The 16,180-nt window shown below is 37.1% G+C and overlaps 2 protein-coding genes and 1 long non-coding RNA gene across 5 annotated transcripts; 2 read left to right on the top strand and 1 right to left on the bottom strand.

The window, feature by feature from the left end:
* The first annotated feature begins 23 nt into the window (after positions 1–23).
* Positions 24–2,060, top strand: LOC127965550 (uncharacterized). The gene is made up of 4 exons (XR_008155326.1): positions 24–361; positions 560–633; positions 743–806; positions 899–2,060. It is a non-coding gene; the product is annotated as an uncharacterized LOC127965550 (long non-coding RNA).
* A 3,999-nt stretch (positions 2,061–6,059) lies between these two features.
* Positions 6,060–10,452, top strand: zgc:113314 (uncharacterized protein LOC619272 homolog). Of its 3 annotated transcripts, XM_052564542.1 has the most exons (9): positions 6,076–6,221; positions 6,384–6,493; positions 6,747–6,794; positions 6,908–6,979; positions 7,134–7,262; positions 7,624–7,749; positions 7,853–7,981; positions 8,577–8,642; positions 10,307–10,441. In XM_052564542.1, the coding sequence occupies exons 1-9, from the start codon at positions 6,173–6,175 to the stop codon at positions 10,322–10,324; spliced, it is 747 nt and encodes a 248-aa protein (XP_052420502.1). In that variant the 5' UTR covers positions 6,076–6,172; the 3' UTR covers positions 10,325–10,441. The 3 variants fall into 3 exon arrangements, with proteins under 3 accessions (XP_052420503.1, XP_052420502.1, XP_052420501.1); XM_052564543.1 differs by lacking the exon at positions 8,577–8,642 and having other exon boundaries at positions 6,060–6,221; positions 10,307–10,452; XM_052564541.1 differs by lacking the exon at positions 10,307–10,441 and having other exon boundaries at positions 8,577–8,748.
* Positions 9,998–12,373, bottom strand: gja8a (gap junction protein alpha 8 paralog a). The gene has a single exon (XM_052564540.1). The coding sequence runs from the start codon at positions 12,371–12,373 to the stop codon at positions 10,223–10,225; it is 2,151 nt and encodes a 716-aa protein (XP_052420500.1). The 3' UTR covers positions 9,998–10,222.
* Positions 12,374–16,180: the final 3,807 nt, after the last annotated feature.

Genomic DNA, 16,180 nt, shown 5'->3' with positions numbered 1-16,180 from the left:
AGATTCAGTTGTACGTATACTTAATTTGCGTTCTAATATGCCTACTCACCTACTATATAGTAGGGAAAAAAGAGTATGTGAAGAAAGAAGTACGTTCGAAACCTTGAACCATAAAACAGTAGGCGAGTAATCCCCGGATGTCCTACTGCTTCAGCGAAGACTCTGAAGGGTTCATCGAGGATACTTTTCAATCCCAGAATGCCACGCGAAAGGGATAAATCGTCATCGAACGTGAAGTAGAGCATTATATGAGTATTATAAAGCAAAACACGGTTCCCATGTGATAAAATCGTATTTGTTGAGCTACTGTAGAGTAAGCTGTTGATTTGTCAGTTGACTGTCTACATTGCTTTAGATGAATGTAAGTAATGTAAATAAATAAATCTACATTAAGTAAACATAAGTTATCTATTTCATTTGACCATTAGTATTGTTGATAAATTGTGGAGCTCTTGTGTTGGATAAAGTGAGTGAGCACATCAGCATCTAGCTCAACATGTAAATGCAGTATATCACAGATAAATGACAGAGGAGACTAACTCTTGTCTGGATGTTACAGGGACAGATCAGACACATGTGTGTTCATCTGCTGCAGAGAGACTGATAAAGAAATGCTGCCATAAAAGATTCTCAGTGAGTACACTACAGTCATCAAACATCTTTTAGATCTTAAGTTGTAGTTTATTAATAAACAGTTATTACAGCACTTTTCTGATTCTTGTTTGCTGTACATTTGATGCAGATCTTTTGTGGTGGAGCAGGTGACAGCAGCATCTGTGGAAAAAAACCTGAAAGAAAAATCTAAAGTAAGATCATTCTGTTACTTCTAATACAGAAATGAAACGACACTGTGCTGTTAAAATGACTGCTTTTGTTTTGTGTTTGTGCATCTTTATAGGATCTGAAATGTCTGCAGACTGCCGTGTGCACTGAGGATGAAGAAGATGGAGTGTCATGGGTGAAATACTCCATCACTGCATCTCCTCTTGTTTTCTCATCAGGGCCAGATGCTGCTGTGGTCTCTTCATCTTCAGTGACCCCAGAGCCAGCGAGAACATCTAGAGAAAGACCAAAAGACACTGAGGATGTGAGATTGGTCAAGTTTGTTCTGCTGGTTTCTGTTCATACAACATTATTCAATAAAGCCTGAGTTTCAGAAGTTTCTAAAGTATCATCAAATAATGTCACAAAGAATCTGAAAGTCAGGCTCCATTGACTGATACTGTATGGACACAAACCAGCAGGAGAAACCTGACCAACATCACCTTTTATGTTCAGGCAAAGGATTGAACAGAATGGAGGCAAGTCATTAATGACTGAATTTATATGTTTAGATGACCTGACCCTTTAAAATCCAAAATAGAAACTGTATTAAATGTATGCATGTATTAATATTATAGTAGAACATTGAAGAAAGAAAGCTTTAAGAAATAAGCAGCTTTATTTAGCATTTTTCTGCCCAAGACACAAAAAAAGCATTCACAAAATTCACATTTACATGTATTGATTTGCCAGACACTTTTATCTGAAGTGACTTACAGTGCTGTTATTACAGGATCTCAATCCCTCTGGAGTCACCTGGAGTAAAGACACACCGGTGGAGATTGATCCAGAAACCTTCTGCTCACCAGTCCAGTTCACTACACCACAGAAATAATGTAGCTATAGCAAATTAACATGCAATTGTAAAAATGTAAAATTAAATTCAGCAATAAATAGAATGCTGACAACATGATATAAAGTGTTTTACTCTGTGTAAATGTTTTACAGGTAGTCATGCTCATGGTGAGCAGACACAGATGTTTGGAGCAGACACAGCAGCAGTCAGATCGTGCCACACATGTTCTCCTGCTCTTGTTCAGGGTTGTGTGTTTCAGGGTCTTCATCGTGGTCTTCCTCATCCTCTCTGTGCACTCAGACAAGGACTCGATGTCCCTCTCTCATCATGATCAGATTCAGTCTGACTGCAGCAGTGAGGGACCTGATGGACGGATGTGGGTTCACCGTCTGTAAACATTCAAGAACAGAACAATGTCTGAATAAAGCTTTATTTCATCGGTTGTTGACTTGTGTTTATTTATTGTGACGGTTACTTTTATTTATTATTTTAATTGTTTATTCATGTCTCCTGTTGCTGTCAGTAAATAAAATATAACCTAATTGTTTTATTAACACATACATTAATTCATTACTTGACTGAATATTTAGATGTATTCATCTTGGCTGAATTTGTCTAGTGTGAAGTTATGCATAGATATGAAAAAAAAAAAATTACAATTTGTTTTACAAAAAAAAATATAGAATTATTAGTCACCATTTATCATTAATATTGTTGATAAGTGTTGGGGTGGGCTAGAAATGCTTTCTGAGGTAATCTTAATTTTTAAGTACTAATACTTACATTTTTCAAGTGTAAAATCAACATTCTTCTCCAGAGGCGAGATCTTCAAGCAAGCTGATCAACGTCTTATTTGTGCAGATATTACAAATACTGCAAAAGCTGAGGAAAACCGTACGAGGTAGGGTTGTGGAGTTATTGATGCTACGAAGGGTTTAATCTTCAAGGATTAAACTGTGGGTCATTTCAATAGAGTTAAAACAATAACAACACAAATATATTGGTTAAACTACATTAGCAATAAAAGGGCATTTGTGTATTCAACAAGATCACAAAAAGGAGCAAATTGCATCAACATCAAAATATTTAGGTAGTAAATATTAAACCTGTAGCAGTCAGTCATATATTTGAAGTTGTTGCGCTTGTTATAACGTCATAGGTCACATGATAACGTAAACATGGCGGAATTAATTCATACTCAACGAGATTTGGCTGTAGAGTACGTACTCTTTTAGCGCTCGTTAAGTAAGTATTTATTGAAATGTAGTACCTACTCGTTAAGTATGCGATTTCGGACGCAGCCACTGACAAAGAGCTAAAAGTTTGATTCCTGTCAGAATAATAATAATAATAATAATAATAATAATAGCTAATAATAATAACAAAAAATAATAATAATAATAATAAATACGTTTAGGTAAGTACTTTAAGACATTGTTTCATAAATCATATTTTTTGCTTTGCCGCACAATTTAATCTTGGTTTCTTCCATAACCACCAGTCTCACTTAATCCTCAAAGCTCAACTGCATCTTTCATAATCATGGTATATAAATGTAAATGAACAATACAGAGTTCAAGAATCAATACAATATATTTTCCTTTTGTTCTTGAAGCCAATGTAATTTTGGATCCAAACAGAGCCAACCAAGATCTCCTATAGTCTTTGAAGATGGAAAAAAGTGAGAGCAAAATAATTTACAGGTCTCAGTCACTGGCATGGAATCAGCTCCTCATGGGTATCACAGTGAACACAAAAACAGGGCACTGGAATCGGCTCCTGCAGCTGGACCCTTTGATGGCTTTGACTGAACCAGACACTAAACTGGACCTGCCAACACCCTCTAAAATGGGAGTTAATCTGGACATAGAAGAGGGCCACATCTCTTTCTATGATTCAAAGAGAGGAAGACATACTCACACTTTTAACATAGATTTTAAAGAAACAGTAATTATTCACCCAGGGTTGGGCACTGTTGAGACAGAGTGTTATGATTTCATAGGAAAATATGTGGTAAAACACATTTCACTTACTTCTACTTAATCCTAAACATGTAGGTTTATCCTAAACATTTTACAATAAGTATTTTGCTTATTTTATTGAGTTTTAATGAGAAGTCAAAATGTTACAATAGGAGTTAAGATCGTGTTTGTACAGATTTTTATGTATAGAAGTGTTACATATACATACATACATACATACACATACACATATATATATACGTGTGTGTGTGTAAAAAAAAAAAAAACACTTGTAATTTGAGGCTACTTTTTCACAAGCCATTATTCAAATGCAGTTCTTTCCAAATTCTAAACACAAGCATTCATTTTACTGTCGTGTTATTGTTCTATTTGTTCACTAAATCAGTTACAACAGATTATCTATACTTGTGATATATAAAGCAATAAATACATACAGCATTACAAGAAATATATTGTAATCCCTAGTCTGCCCTACAAGGAAGTAGAAATATGGCAAGCTTATAATAGCCTATTATTTACTCTAAATAAAGTTCCAGGTAAAAAAATTTCCCCCCAGAAAGTTCCTGCTCGTGAGGTTTCACTGAAATTACCCGGAACAATTGTACCAGGAACTTTTACCAGGAAATGATTTTCCTCCCTGACCTGTTTTGTGTTTCTATCTTATAGCCTAAGCATGCAAAGAGTGCTCCCTTTAAATTTATTAAAAGCTCTCACTCATTCATTACAATCTAACAAAGTAAACAATAATAATAATAGTTCAAATTAAACGTGACTACACGATTAAACTGTTTTTTTTTTTTTTGTTGTCCGGGGCTATATGCCCCCGGTAGGGTCTCCCAAGGCAAACAGGTCCTAGGTGATGGGTCAGACTAATAGTGGTTCTTTAGCCCTTTATGAAAAATGTAAAAACAAGGACCGTGACGTCGCCTGGAGCCAAGCTCGGGGCGGGGGCTCGAATGGGGGAGGAATTATAAGGGGCTGGTGCATTGTGGATCGGGCATCGGTTGAAGGCAGGGGCCCGACGACCTGATCTCTGTACACGGAAACTGGCCTTAGGTACGTGAAATGTCACCTCACTGGCAGGGATGGAGCCTGAGCTTGTGCAGGAGGATGAGAGGTACCGACTTGAGATAGTCGGGCTCACCTCCATGCACAGCTTGGGCTCTGGAACCACCCCCCTTGAGAGAGGATGGATCTACTACTCTGTAGGGCTGGTGTGGGGTTGCTCATAGCTCCCCAGCTAAGTCGCCATGTGTTGGAATTTACCCCAGTGAACGAAAGGGTCACTTCCTTACGCCTGCGGGTCGGGGATAGGTCTCTTACTGTCATTTGTGCTTATGGGCCAAATGGCAGTGTAGAGTATCCGGCCTTCCTGGGGTCTCTGGGAGGGGTGCTGGAAAGTGCTCCGACCAGGGACTCCGTAATTCTACTGGGGGACTTAAATGCTCACGTGGGCAGCAACAGTGATAGGGGTGTGATTGGGAGAAATGACCCCCCCGATCTGAACCCGAGTGGTGTTCTGTTATTGGACTTCTGTGCAAGTCACAGTTTGTCCATAAGTGCTCGTGGCACCAGGACACCCTAGGCAGGAGGTCAATGATTGACGTTGTGCTCGTTTCTCCTGACTTCCAGCAGTATGTCTTGGACACTCGGGTAAAGAGAGGGGCAGAGCTGTCAACTGATCACCACCTGGTGGTGAGTTGGATCCGATGGAGGGGGAGGAAGCTGGACAAACCTCTCTATGGAAATCAGGCAAAAATGGAAGGCTTATCTGAGCTGGAGGGCTATAGTCAGAAAGATATCCTTGAAAGGGAACCGCCTTTAATACGCCTATCAGGAACAACTTCATGCAACCCCATAATTTCACCACAAAAAGAAATGATCAAAAAACGAATAAGAAATATGTCACTGGAAAAGCGGCCGTTTGTTTGCATGCTTTGTTAAATATTTAAATCCAAATGTTTTACTATAATAAGGTGATGCATCATAATTTATTTATTTATCACGATTGAAAATTAGTCACAGAAATAAAGCGTTATGAACATAGCCTGCTAATTCAGTCTAGTATGTTTCTGTTTGTTTGTAGTCACACAATACATCACATTTGGAAAGAATTATAATTTCTATATTTTTAAAAAGCTCCCGAACAACAACAAAAAAAAAACATTATATATTAGGACATATGCTACGCGGAGCTAAACTCTCGAGACGAGACTTATGACATAAAATATGTTACTAAATAAATACACGATTGTGATAGAGAATAAGAAGCTGACGTCTGATTTCTTCAAGCGGCCGCATTTACCATGTTTACTATGCATAGTCTATTGCATCGCAATATATCGCAATATTGCATATTTTAAAACGTTTTAATGCTGTGATATCAGCTGCGCTATTATGACAGGTTCTGGGAAATTATGTGATTCCAGTTAAAGCCCACGAGTAAGAGGAAGTTGGTTAAGCGCCACCCGCAGTTGAAATATATTGTGGTAACTGTTCGGTATCCAATAGTTTCTCAAGCGCTCGTCTGTCTGAAATAGCCTACGATATAAGAATATAAGGATAAGAACATATGATGATTTTGAAGTGTATTCGGAACCAACATGATTCGCCAAGGAAGGGTAGGCTACGTCAATGAATAATGACCTCCTATGTGGTAATGGAAACATGTAGCTAGCCTATTCATTTAAACTAAGTCAACTATGACCGGTCATTCATTTGGCTTAACTTTCTTATTCAATTCGCAGATATAAATGCTAATATGATACTTTTTACTTTTAAAGGACGGGATGTCATGTCCACATGGAAAACTAAAACTAGTTGTGAGACTGTTCAAATAGAATATGATCGTATGTCTGAACCGTTCATAAAGCCCGAGTTGTCTACTACAATAGTAAGTTTTCATCATGAAACGTCTACGTCTATTGGTATTATCTGAATGTGTGCATAGTTTTTGGTTTGTTTGTTTATGGAAAAACATGAACAGACATGGAGGGCTGTAACTTTTTCAATTTATTTTAACCCAATTTTATCTATATGCCCTGAAGATGGTCGTTTGACCAAAAGCTTGGTGTTTAAATTTGCTTTAAGGATTCAAGTGTGCAGACAGTTTATCTATTGACATTTTACCCAATTTTATCTAACAGGTAAACAGGTTAAGGGATACATTAGGATCACAGGAGACATTTCTACAGGTATATTTACATTGATTTAGTTACTAATTAAATAAGCCTATACATTCAATATGCTTTGTTTTGAATAACAGTTATAGCTAAATGCATGTGTCTATCACTTTGTATCCACACAGAAGCAAAACAACTTGGACATTTTCAAGATTATAAAAGACCTAGCAACACAGTTAAACAGAGTCACAGCAAAGGTAAATTAGGCTACACATTGTTTCTGCTGATAAGATTTCATTCATATAGAAAATAATCTGGACAGCTAAATTATGAGGAACTGAGCGATTATCTTTGGCATCCTTCTTGTCTAGACAGTGAATGAATAACCCCTTCTGCTATTTGATATTTCAGGTTTCTGGAAAGCCCCAATCTTTTAAGGTGGTGGATGACTTGAGTTTAGATGAATGTAAAGGTTTTATTTTCAGATGGTCTAAAGAGCTGAAATGTTTGAAGTCAAAATACAAGAACAACATTGGCAAGGTAAAAAGTTACTCGAGATCTCATGTAAAAAAAAAAAATACATTTGGAATTTTTTATGTTTTTTTTTTTCATAGAATTTCAAATGTATTGGAATTTATGATTTGTGTTAAGGTCATGGACGTGTTTATTTATATGTAAAATGAAATAAAAATGACCAAAGGAGCCTCTGTAATTAGTCCCTTTGGTTTATTTTAGCTAATTATTCCTGATAAATATTTAATGCATTCAAAACCACAACTAGTGTATCAGCCTCAGCTGTATCTCTTGAAATGTAATATAATTGCAGAAAAGTTATTACAGGTACAAGAAAAAGATGAGTTGTAAAGTTCTTATCATTAAAAAAAATTTGGTATCTCATCAGATTTCCACTGTTGAGAAATTCAGGAGTCTGGAAGCTTTGAACATCAAAACGCATCAAGATCAGAGCCTGAAAAATGCTCTAAAAGATTTTCAGTGGTTAATTCATGTTTTGCAGTCACTTCCAAAGGTCAGTGATAAGAAAAAAAGCTACATTACTTGATCATAAATTTTAATCCTGTGCATATGAAAGAATATTTGACTGTCTTTCACATTTCTTTCTTTTCATTTAGTACTCAGTGTGTGAAGAAGGACAAGCTGGAGTAGAACTGTTGAATCTTTACAGACAATGGAAAAAAGGGCAGCTGATCAACATGCTTCCAATTATGGACTTTATCATGAAGACATTACTTAAGGAAAAGGTATACTGAGATCTCGTTTCTACAGGCACATTCGTATATCAGAAACATGAAAAGTAAAATATGCAGAAAACCTTTATAGTGGTCAGAATGAGGGCGAGAGAATTTGTTTCAGAGCATGTCATTTAAAAATCAAGAGACTTATAGAGACTGAATCAAGAGGCCCAAGATCTGACTGCTGTTTGAAAACCACTTCAACTGTTTTCATGTAAAACGTACTCTAACTGGAATGGCAAACTTTAAACATATTGTGCATGTTATATTCATGCTTTCCACACTGGAAATCCAACCATTGAGTGCCATAGATGATCTAACTTTTATGTTTTTATTTTTATTTTAAAGATTTAATTTAAAGGTAAGGTAAAGGAACAGGGTTAGGGTTAGGTACAGAAGCCTCAACAAAAAGGTTAGGCATTTATTTTACATAGGTGTTACTTTCACACTTAAATGTGTCTGTGGTCCCCTTTATAAGAACAAGAAACTGAGCATTTACAAGAAAGGGCGAGATTAAATACTTCCTTCATATAGAAAGAGAAACATTTCATCATCTGGAAAGCATATTATTTTTAGTTACAGTATATTTTCTTTCTATTTCTAGATTGACAATCATCATTTGAACGGTATCTCCATACCACAAATATTACAGCTCTCGGCATCATTACATGTAGGCAAAAAAAGAAAACATTGAAAGTTTTAAAAGACGTATGACTGATGATAATAATTTTTTATCTATAAAGAATACTTAAATTATAATAAAAACCTTTAAATCATGGCAGACTCATTTATATCATATATACATCCCTTTGAATGAATTTTAACACATTTAAATATGTGGGTTATGTATGTGGATGTTTTTTGTAAATAAATACACTGTGTAGTATCATTTGTATGTTGTTCATGCAGGCATGAACAGAAGATATCTTGTGAACAGAAACAAAGATGAACAGACACTCTGTAGAAACAGTTTTTGTAAATGTATGACTATGATCCTAATTGTGTCAAATTTGCAAAATATGTGTCGGAAGAAGTTGCAAACACCCACAATGACACACGGTTACTAAACCAAAATATCTTGACTCATTTCATGTTTTCTCATGTTGGTCTGAAGAAGGCTTGTTTTGGATCTTCTTCAAACAGCTGTCACACCTGACCTTTTACCTTAATTTTTTTTTCTTCTTTTAGATTAGATTAGATTATGACCACTAGAGGTCGCACATGTGTAATTTTTGTCCAATTCCACAATGTCACGTATTGTTACACGTTTTACGCAAATACAATTTTATTACACTTAAAAAAATTAATTGTTGATGTCAGATATCGTTGTTGTTCATGGGCAGGTTGAAAACGTATTTGAATACAAACAGCACAACTGTTCATCACTCAGTGTGGTAGCTATCTTTATTTAGGGTCTTCAAAAAAAAAAAAAATAAATAAAAATAACCCGGGTATTACACACATCATAAAACCCCATTTTGGTTGTTGTACAGTTCATATAAATATTAGTCCTGCTACCTGCAATCAAACGCTACAAATTCTCAAACTTCTCAATTACAATATTCTGTAGTTTTAATTTACTTTATATCAGAAGTCCAGATGTTACTGAAAAGGAATGTAAATGTTGTAAACAAATTGATTGTAGATTTATAAACAATAACACAATGATTATGGTCCAGGATAATCATAAAACAATAACAGGCAAATGTATAGATTAACATAAATATTCAAAGCAATAGACAGTTTTTTCAGAATGTCACTGATCATCTTGCATTGGATTTACGATATAAGAAATTTAATAAATAAAGAAAAGGTCTTTTTGAAAAGTAAGAAAAAAAAAATCGAATTATGTTTGAAGGTATGTCCCTAGTAATGTTCCCTGTGATAAATAAGATACTACTTTTAGTAGAAGATTGTAATTTGTTATTGCCATAATCTCTACAAATCATTCATTGTTCTTGTACCTTTGCCTTTCTTTTTAGATGAACTTGTGTGTAAAACACACACACACACAAACTTGTGTCCAGAACTCCTAGGTGGTTACAAGAAATTCATAATATGTTTTTTTCTCATACAGTATGGGCCTTTATACATGAAGTATATACATTCAATAAGGGGGATAATTCATACTTGGGGCATTTCATGACATGTTGAAAACCCCAAGAAAACATGTTTGTCCAATGATTCACCTGATAATGTGGCACTTGGGAATTTGGGGATTTTTCTGTCAAGTTTCTGCTTGTTGTTCAGTCATATTGTTAGATCATCTGACCTGGCTCTGCTGCTACCTTTGCTGAGACGACTTAATGATCTTGTTTCCTCTGTTTTGTCTAGTTCCAGAGGTGCAGGTGATACATCCAACATCTCCTCTGTGGCCTTCATTTCTCCAGAATACTCCTCCTCCTCTAGGCCTCCAGTTTCCACAGAATCCTCTTTTTTCCCTGACCCATCACACTCCCTAGAGACTTGGACCTCTTCTGGATCCTCTATCTTCAAGGAGATCTCCACCTGTTCAGTGTCAGCAGCAAGTCCTACAGCTTTATCTAGAACCTCCTCACCTTTACTGACTGCGGCATCAAAAGGTCTAACTTCATTCAGATTTTCTAAAACTTCATTCTTGCCTGTTTGTAATACATCTTCTAAAGCACAACTTCTTCCTACATCCACTAGACCCTCTAGAGTTTCACCCTTTCCTATATCTACCACTTCCTCTGAAGGTTTGGCCACTTCTGAGTCTACTACATCCTGTTGAACTTCATCCCCTTCCATATCTTCTACACCCCCCTTAGCTTTGCCCTTTCCCATATCCACTTCATCCCCAATGGGCTCTATGTCAGGTAAATTTGACCCTGCTACCTCCCCTAAAGCCTCAGGCTCTTGCTCCCCCTCAGATATTTTAGACATGTCCAGATCACCAGTAATCACCTTTTCCAAAATGTCTTCATTAACAAAAGGCTCAATTTCACATAGTTCCCTCTCTTGGTCATACACCTCAACTGCTGTCGCTACCTCAAGCACATCAGGTAAACTCCCTTCTTTCCTCAACTCTTGGACCTTAAAGGTGTTATGCTCTTTTTCCCCAGTTTCCTGTAAGTTTTCCTTCTCTTCTTCTGCTCCTGAAAGTCTTTCTTCCTGTGTTGGCTCAGCATCTATTAAGCTACTCTCCATCGCTGACTTTTCCTCAGTCACCTCTCTACAGGCCAGTTCTCCTAGATCTATATCCAAACTCTCTTCAAGTGATATTAAATATGTTTCCTCCACACTTTCCCCTTCTGAACGCTCCTCCAGTACTTCTGGGAAAACTGTTGGAGATTTTAAGCTGTCCACCTCATCTCCTTCCCGAAGTGGTTCTTGTGGTGGAAGCTTTGGTAGTGTCTCTGTGACCTGAATGAAGGAGGGTTGAGTCTCATCGCATATGATTGTCTCCTCTACAGGTGGCGCTGTTGGCATAACCGCCTCGTGACTCCTTTTCTGCTCCTTCTCCAGCTGAGGCGAGAAGAACTGGCCCTCTTCCATACCAACCTCAGCTAGTGGATATATGTGCGCCACCTCGTCTTTCTTCTCCTCTTCAAGGCGCCTGTAACCCTTTGATTTTTGGACAGGGGTGGTCAGAAGGAATGGTAAGCTCCTCTCAGGTGGTCCAAGAGGCTCCAACTGCGCTGGAGCTGGTCGGTGGAATACAAATCGGATCTTCTTCAAGGCGAGGTGGCTGATCTCCACAAAGTTAAGGAACAGTGAAACACAAGCAACTGCGAGCATAAAAATGATAAAGATGGTCTTCTCAGTGGGTCGGGAGACGTAGCAGTCCACTGTGTTGGGGCATGGCCAACGACTGCACTGGTACAGCGGCAGGATGCGGAACCCGTAGAGGAAGTACTGTCCAACCACGAAGCCTACTTCAAAAAGAGCTTTGAAGATGATATGGCATATGTACGTGAAAAGCAGAGTGCCCTCGAGTCTGAACTTTTTGCTACCCTTCGTGCTGGCATCCTTGGTGGTGCGAACACTTCCCTGATCTGCAAGTGGAAGACGCTCCTCACCTACTTGCTGTTGGTGGCTGACCTCAGCTTCTTCACGCTCCTTTCGCTTTTCCTCCATGTGGATGTAATGGACAGCATGACCGACGTATACAAGTGAAGGTGTGGATACAAAAATGATTTGTAACACCCATAGGCGGATATGGGAGATTGGAAAGGCCTCGTCATAACACACATTCTCGCAACCTGGCTGCTGAGTGTTACATACGTAATCGGACTGCTCGTCTCCCCAGACAAACTCTGCCGCCGTGCCCAGAATTAAAATGCGGAAAATGAACAGAACTGTGAGCCAAACGCGGCCAATCACAGTGGAGTGTTCGTTTACTTCTTCCAAAATATTACCCAAGAAGCTCCAGTCTCCCATGGTTGTGTATTAGCTGTGTACAAGAAAGACAAATGGGAATTAGGGAGAAACAAGATGGTCCAAGAGTGATATATCATAGGCTTGCGGTTTTGTTTTGTTATACAAAGATTTAATGATAAAACCATTGCCATTATGATTGATAGTATGATTTTTTTTTATTAATTAATAAGTAAAATTCTTGATAAACAAAACTAGACTGAGCAGACCATTTACAAACAGGACGATGAAACACCTTTAAGACTTTGCAACACATCACCAACAGGCTCACATTCAACAATTTAGGCCTTGACCAAATAAGCTATTGCATTAAATGAAGAGCTAAAGTTAACTGAGCCTATATAGTCACCTTTGCACAGTGGTGGGTCCAGTGCAGTCCAGTTCAGTCCGTTGCTCCTGTGGCCTGTTGGGCAAACTGAAATCCTGTCCCCCAGTCAACCAGACTCAGTCCTCGTCCTTGTCGCACCACTGAGCAGATGTGAGTGAATGGGCTATGATGGCTGCTTTTCATGCCTGCTGTAGAGTCTAAGCTGCTAACCAGATGCCCTTTATGCACCAGACCACGAGTGTTGATGCAGAAGACAATAGGATCAACATACCCACAGCCAGAGGGGCCAGAGGGACAGGACACCATCCACAAGCCTGTCCCAAATGTACACATTTAAAAAAATAAAAAATAAAATTTGGGCAAGAGGCCCACAGCAATGGTCTGCTTCTTTATGACATGCTGTAAGTATACATAAGATGATTAAAGCCAATCTGTGATTATTAAATGTCCTGTTCTTTTGATAATATATATATATATATATATATATTATACATTTAGTATAAAAATTTACATTATATATTGATTTCATTATTTACACATTAAAATAGGTATATGTTCCACAGAGTTTGACAACCAGAATATATCCAAGATACGTTTTTATTGTATCAAAGAAATGTAGCACAGCCTACAGAAGACACTTCTTACACAAACAACAAACAATATCCCAGCCATTTGAACAGCAGTATATATACTTCATATAGTGAAATGAATACTGACCCACACAGAAAACAGTATAAAATATGTACTGTATTGTTCATGTGTTGAATTAGGAAACTGTGACATAGACTTCATGACATAGCTTCTCGTATTAGGTGGAGCAGCATTCTTGTTATTTCAGTGTTTGCATTTAACTGTAGTGGGATACACACAGTAAATTATCCACCCACAAATCTTCAACAAAATGTTGGTTGTGTATTGGAGCCAACCGACCTTATGACAACAGCGATATTTCACAAGTGAGACAGCCTTAGGAAATGGTGATAATAAAGAATTTGGGCAAACACACACATGCAGGAAAACTGGGTGTTGGAGGTATACGGTTTAATGGTTTTGTGATAACGGGGCAACAGTGCAATGGCATATTTATGATATCGGCCAGGAAGCTTTAACACACACGCACACACATGGATAAACTTCAACAATACCCTGTTTAAAACTTCCTGCGCAGCTGAATCATTGGCCAGACACATTCTTGACAGTGTTGGTTCACACCAAGATTTTGTACATTACACAAAACCCAATGGTGAAAGGTCAAAAAATTCGTATATTTGTCATTTTGAGGGGTCTCTGAGACCCCCAGATCACTGTTTTCCATGCTGTAGCAGTCCTGACTGAGAGAGCACATGCAACAGTTGGCAAAACCCTATCATACTCAGGAATGGTTTATTTAAAGTTTGGGATTGTTTAGCACTTATCTAAACTGTTGAATTATTGTTGTCAGGGGAAACAGTTTGCGCTACAGTTTTCGAAGGGAAAACAATATGACTGACAGTCAATGGGCAATGTTTCATGCCACATAGACAGAGAGTTTATTCCAAGTCACACAATTCATTTCCCCATTCTGCACAGTATCTCTCATAAACATTTGACTGGTTGCTGTGTACATTAGGACTAAACATCAAGATAAAGAGAAGAGCATAATTAACTAACCGCTTAATAGAAGACTGAAGTCTTTGTCACTTATGTTGTCCTTGTGTGTTTGATAGGCTATATAAGAATAAACTTCCTAGCGGATGAAATCTTTTAAATGTCTCATCATTTAATCAAATTATGATGCCAAATGTCTCATCAAAATCGTAACTTTTCTAACAAGTTTTGTCCTATGTTACCCTCTCACTATTAATCATAATCTGTCGTTTATTATAGTATGTTGCATTTTAAAATGTTCAATTTATTATTTCATGTCAACACAGGAGAGAAACTGTGCCTTAAAAAATGTATTTGTTTTTTAATGAGAAAGTATTTGCAAATACAACATGATACGTGAGAACTAGAATAATACGTGGAACTAGAATTGTATCAATACAATATTTATTATGTATTTTACATTAGGAAGAAAATAATATTCTAATTTTACATACATTAACCCATCTTTTTAATTCATTAAAAATAAAAAGTATTGATATCAAACTGGAAAAGACTGATGCTATACAATATTTTCACTGACTTCATGGTATAACCTGCATTTCGGACCCTGGTAATTGTGCCCTAGAGGAGTTTGTGTGTTGATATAGTGGACACTGGCAGGATAAGCCACATGAATAGTGATAGGATGACACAGAAAGACATGATGTCATTCTAGAGCGTTGAGCCTATGGAGCATGTGCAGTCAGGCGTGAGCTCACATTGTGCCAATGCAGCAGACGCTCGTGAAGCTATAACACAAATATCAAATGCTAATCGGCCCATAATACATTTATTGCTTTCCTTTAAAATATTAATTTAAACTTATATTGACTTTTCTAAAATAAATACATTAATTAATTAAGCTAACACAATTAGTGTTATGGACTATTCAGAAATTCATATAAACCTTTGCAGTCTGGCACCATTTGTTTATAAATGACACTTAATTGGATGTTTAACTGAATGTATTTAATTACATGAATACATCTTTGACGAGTGAGACTTAAGTGCCAAATGTTTTTCTGGGGCACTGTATAGTTGAATTATGCACTGTAGGTACAGTAAAGTACCTACTACCTAAAAATACACACAGTCCAGCCTAGAGAGAATATTAAGTATGCTTGAAGATTACTAAATGAAGTCTAGAAATTATATTTTCCTAACAATGTTCATATGTCAAACAGAGACACAACCATTTGAATTGAAGTCAAAGCAATGTTTAACTCTGTCTAACATGGCAAATCTCCTACAGCTGAATGAATGCAGACTTCAGCAGCTCTTCACTGCTTAAAAGAGGATGACGATGCTAAGGAGGGATGATTTAAATATGATTATCATTTCAAAAGACACTGTGACAATGAAATATGAAAGATTTTGTTTAAATCTCTCCACTAAAATGAAAGGCTTCTAATAGAAAAGGTCGTATTTGTCCCGTTTCTAGATATTAAGGAAAAAGGGCACTTATCATACAAACACACACATATATATATATATATATATATATATATATATATATATATATATATATATATTACTTTTAAACTTGAAGTTTTGAAATAAAATCATTCCTATGAACTCTCAGCCCTGTTCACACCTCCAGCATATATCTTCATTTCTCCTCATTATTCCTGAACTGAGCCTCACTTCCTCTGGGAATTATATTTTCGACCGTTTCCAATGATTGTTTAATTAATTTATCCGAATACACAAAGCATTCTCTTCACTTCCCTCCATGTACACACAAACTGTTCTCAGCGATCACAGTTTATACACACTGTTTTTGACTCACCCAAACGGACATCAGTCTGAGCCAACCTAAATTCCTGATTAGTGTGTGTGTTCGCATGATTACGCGT

The sequence above is a fragment of the Carassius gibelio genome, chromosome B9, assembly GCF_023724105.1.
Source record: "Carassius gibelio isolate Cgi1373 ecotype wild population from Czech Republic chromosome B9, carGib1.2-hapl.c, whole genome shotgun sequence".
Taxonomy (NCBI): domain Eukaryota; kingdom Metazoa; phylum Chordata; class Actinopteri; order Cypriniformes; family Cyprinidae; genus Carassius; species Carassius gibelio.
This window is presented reverse-complemented; position numbering and strand designations above follow the sequence as displayed.